Below are 5,086 nucleotides of genomic sequence, written 5' to 3' on the forward strand. Positions count from 1 at the left end.
GGTACAGAGGCATATCGATTTGCTCATCGCGATGCACGATCTGATTTTTTGAAATGATCGATCCGTCGGATTAGAAGATCTTAAGGTCATAGGATATGACTGTTGTGAACAGGTTCATCTCTGGTTTAATCTGGACCGTTAGATCAAATGAAAATCGATCTAATGGATACAGAATGAATAGATATGTCTATTCAGAAGAGGTGCTCCACTTCTATAAAATAGGAGTCCTGTGTTCAAACGAATTATCTCTCCCTCTTGTAATTCAGTATCTCTAAGTGGAGTTCTGTGTTTTATATTTATTGCTTTGTTGATTCCTGAAGATGAATTTGCCGTGCGGGGCAAATATCTCCTTTAATATAGCGAGATCGCGTTCAAAACAGTTTGAAGTTTCTTTCTTCAAACAGAGTTTTTCTAACAGGAGAGGCTTGTATGCAAAGACCAGCTATCATCCGAGAGATTACAGAGGATAAGCACAACAGGGTGGCTTGTTGAAAAATGGGGCATCAACATGGTTTGGTAGCAATAAGAGGGGCCGTCGTGCTCACTGAGTTGTCCTCCGGGGACTCTTTTTTTCTCTTTCTCTTTTCTTTTGGTTGGTGAAGTGGAATTTACATTACAACAAATCTAAGAAATATGAAAATCTGAAAGGATAAAGCCAATCCAATACAATTTACAGCCTTACAGGTTCCAAGCAGAAAAACACAAAAAGATGCATTCAAGGAAGGAAAATCCACTAAAAAAGTTCAATCTGGACTCTGGGAAGGAAATTCCCCTCATCAATAAAAGTAAACAAAAAGAACAAATAAATAAACACTCAAATGAAATTAGCATTTAGCGAATTGTGAGAGAAGCCAACAATGTGAGCCCGGAAAGGAAAGGCGGCATCAGAATTTGTACCGGCGAGATTGGTTGTAATTGACGGACGAAGAAGAAGATGGTTGAGGAAGGAAGAAATCAGAGTACATTTCCATGAAGAAATTGTTGACAATGTCGAGATAGGCAGGGCAGGTGAGGCGAGAGTAGTAATGGATAACCTCTTCAATGTCCAACACATGTTCTATGTCACTCGCATCCATCATCTCCAGCTCCTTCAGCTTCTGAACCACCACCAAATGAGAACCCATCTCTTCTCTTCCTCTTCCATGGCTATTTTCTCTCCTCATTTCTTTCCCTGGTTCTCTTCTTCTCTCTTCATCCCTGATCTTTGCTGGACTCTGCTTTCCGAACTTCAAAAAGCTTCCTTCGTGGTCAATGGGCTGTTGTTTATCAGAAATATGTGGCAATTTCTTCTCGTTTCTCTTCTTATCCTTTTCTGGATCAGAGGAATCCCATCGATTGGTGAAATCTCCATAGAAATTGTCTAATTCTCCGAAACTTCGATGGGAATAGAAATCGGCACCACCAGAGCAAGAGCAGGAATTGAAGGGAGGTTTCTTGGGTAGCTTCTCATAGCCACCAGATAGCAAGGATTTAAAGCTTTCAACAGTCTTGTGGAAGAACCTCTTCGTCTTGGCTATAGAGTTCCTGAGCAACATTTTAACACAACAGATGTGCTTGTGTTTGGATAAGAGAATGGAGAATTTGAAGCTTATCTGTGTTTTTTCTTCCTTACTATAACAACTTTCATTGCTTACCTTAAGACAAAGGGTCCAACAGGCGAGGACGACCCTTAGCTTTTATTTTTGCCTTCCAACTTTCTTTCTTTGCGTTCAAACGCTCCTATGCAAGGATTGTGTTTTTCCCTCTTTTTTTTGTTGTCTAATATTGTGAACTTCGATTGGTTGCTTTTACTTTGGGAGGAGTTGGTAGAATTGAGTGTAACTGTAACCCTTTGGCAACAAGGAGCGTCTCTCTCTCTCTCTCTCTCTGTCAATTCCCATCAATCAACCAATCAGCCAGACTGGCTTGAATCGTATAACTCAGAGGCATTAAAGCATGTATACCTTTACTTACGTATTTTATGAGTATAACTGTATAAGTTTGTTATCGCATGTGCAGGGAATGTTCACGTACACAGTCGTTCAGATGGAATCTATTGTGTGGAAATGTTTCATCTGAACGACTGTGAGTCATTCACATATGCTCACCTACGTGAACATTCACCCCCCTCTGTTATCACTCCTTGTACTTAGGACCCCGGTGAGCCTTTAACTTTAATGATCCATAATTATTGTGAAATTAGAGATTATGTTATTTGCCTAATGGAGCTTGATCTAGTTTATGAACGCTAAATCAAGTCAGTATAATATAAGATAGGTTAAAGGGTTTGATTTAATTAACATGTTCCATCAATTTTGGAGAACTACATAGAATGGGAGCCGTCGAGGATGACGAGTACATAATCTTGATGGTTTGTTATGTGCCTAATAAGGCGTGATCTAGTGTATGTGCACTACATTGAATACAACAACAACAACCATAACCTTATCCCAACTAAATGGGGTCGGCTACATGGATCCGAAGAGGCTATGATAGTAAAAGAAATAAAAGAAGTAAAAATAAGTACAAGAAGTAAAAGAGAGAAGAATAGAAAATAAGTAAAGAAAAAAAAAGGTCAAAACAGCATCCCAGGAACATTCCCCTACGAGGGGTTGGCTACACGGGTCCTAGTGCTCCAAACAACTCTATCTACGGTCATACTAGGATTGAGTCCTACCGCATGCATATCCTTTCTTACCACTTCTCCAATAGTCATCTTAGGCCTGTCCCTACCTCTTTTAGCTCCGTCAAACTGAATCTGGCCACTCTTCCTTACCGGTGCATCCATAGGTCTCCGTTGGACATGACCATACCACCTCAAGCGGCTCTCACGAAGCTTGTTCTGGATTGGTGCAACTCCCAATTTGTTTCTAATACAATCATTCCTTACTCTATCTCTCCTGGTCTTGCCACACATCCTCATCTCTACTACACTCATCTTTTCTATATTACTCTTCCTAACTGCCCAACATTCCGCTCCATAAGTCATGGCGGGTCTTATAACTGTCCTATAGAATTTTCCTTTAAGCTTAATAGGGATGCGTTTGTCACATAACACTCCCGATGCACCTCTCCACTTCATCCATCCTACTTTAATTCTGTGGGAAACATCATTCTCTATATCAACCTCTTTGTTAATGGTTGACCCCAAGTATCTAAAGCATTCACTTTGTGGTAGTGCTCGCTCCTCAAGTTTCACCACTTCATCACCTCTCCTGGTTTGACTGAAGTTACACATCAAATACTCTGTCTTTGTTCTGCTTAACTTAAAGCCTCGCGATTTCAAGTTTGATCTCCATAACTCTAGGTTTGCATTAATCCCTTCCACTGTCTCATCCATCAAAACAATATCATCAGCAAAAAAACATACACCAAGGGACCTCATCTTGAATGTGCCTGGTTAAATCATCCATTATGAGTGCAAACAAATAGGGGCTTAGAGCTGATCCTTGATGTAACCCAATTGTTATAGGGAATTCACTACTTTGGCCCTCTGCAGTTTTGACACTCGTCACCACACCCTCATACATGTCCTTGATTATGTCCACATAGTTACTTGAGCTCCTTCTCTTCTCTAGGACATGCCAAATGAGCTCTCTAGGGACTCTATCATAGGCCTTTTCTAAGTCAATAAAGATCATATAGAGGTTCCTTTTGTAAGCTCTAAATATTTCCATAAGTCTCCTTAAAAGGTAAATAGCTTCTGTCGTGGATCTCTCTGGCATAAAACCAAATTGGTTCTCCGATATAACAGTTTCTCTTCTTAAGTGAACTTTAATGATTTTTTCCTAAAGTTTCATGGTATGACTCTTTAGTTTTATGCCCCTATAGTTATTGCAGTTCTGGATATCACCTTTATTCTTATAAATTGGGACTACAATGCTTCTCCTCCATTCATCTGGCATTTTCTTTGTACTCAAAATCTTGTTAAACAACTTGGCTAGCCAAGATATCCCCCGTGCTCCTCAGCTCTTCCACACTTCAATTGAGATCTCATCTGGTCCCGGTGATTTCCCAACATTTATCTTCCGCAGGGCCTCTTTAACTTCAGCCTCACCAACTTGTTGTAGATGTTCATGACGTGTATTGACTTCAAGACTAATCCTCTCCATTTCTAAATCCATCCTATCGGTCAAGATAGCTCCATTAAATATGTTGTAAAAATATTCAACCCATCTCTCCATAATGTCCTCATCTCGTATTAATACTCGACCTTCCTCACTCTTAATGCATCTAACATGATCCAAATCTCTGCTCTTCCTTTCTCTTACTTTGGCTATCCGATAAATTATATTTTCCCCTTCATTTGTATTAAGTTTTTCATAGAGGTCATCATATTTTTTCGCTCTTGCTTTCCCCACAGTTTTTCGAGCTTCTTTTTTGGCTGCATAATATCTCATCTTATCATCTGCCTTGTTGGTCCTTTGCCAAGTCTTAAAATGAGCTTTCTTACTCTTAATGGCTGATTGAACTTCGTCATCCCACCACCAAGTCTCTTTAGGGGCCACACACATACCTTTTGAAATCCTTATGCGACTAAATATATAACAATTATTGATATCTGCATTAAGTAACTCATTGTGTTGGGCTCCTCTTTAGCAACCATATCGCCCAGGGAGTGTCGAGTGAGAATCCAACGACTGGGCTGACTACACCCACGTTGGGATATGTGCTTGTATATATCTCTGTGCGCACCCAGTCAACCCAACGTTGAATGCCTCACTGGACACTCCTTTGGCGATGGACTCTCTGGAGAGGAGACAGATCCTAACTCATTTATTATAAATGAAAGTACTTGATCTGGTACTTCTACAACACTATCCAAACCAGATAGATCCTTCTAATTGAACAATAATAACTAGGGATGTAAACGGATCAGATTCGGCTCAGATATGGATTGGATGTGATAGGATCTGGATATTCCCTGGCCGAATACGAATACCTTTAAATGGATTCGGATGCAGATCGAATTCGGATTTTCGACCATCGGTTTACATCTTTGCCTTGTGTAACCCGGGCCTTCCTCCCCTTAGCGGATACAATTCACTCACTCTCAATCCATATCTCTTACATCATGATTCTATTTTTCTCATATTATAGAACTTGT

The 5,086-nt window shown here is 40.1% G+C and overlaps 1 protein-coding gene across 1 annotated transcript; it reads right to left on the reverse strand.

Annotated features, from left to right (window-relative positions):
- Nucleotides 1-883: 883 nt before the first annotated feature.
- Nucleotides 884-1,535, reverse strand: LOC122671913. Its single transcript, XM_043869399.1, has one exon. It carries the CDS (start codon nt 1,533-1,535, stop codon nt 885-887), a length of 651 nt encoding a protein of 216 aa, XP_043725334.1. The 3' UTR covers nt 884.
- Between the last annotated feature and the right edge of the window lie 3,551 nt (nt 1,536-5,086).

This window comes from Telopea speciosissima, chromosome 8 (assembly GCF_018873765.1).
Source record: "Telopea speciosissima isolate NSW1024214 ecotype Mountain lineage chromosome 8, Tspe_v1, whole genome shotgun sequence".
Lineage (NCBI taxonomy): Eukaryota > Viridiplantae > Streptophyta > Magnoliopsida > Proteales > Proteaceae > Telopea > Telopea speciosissima.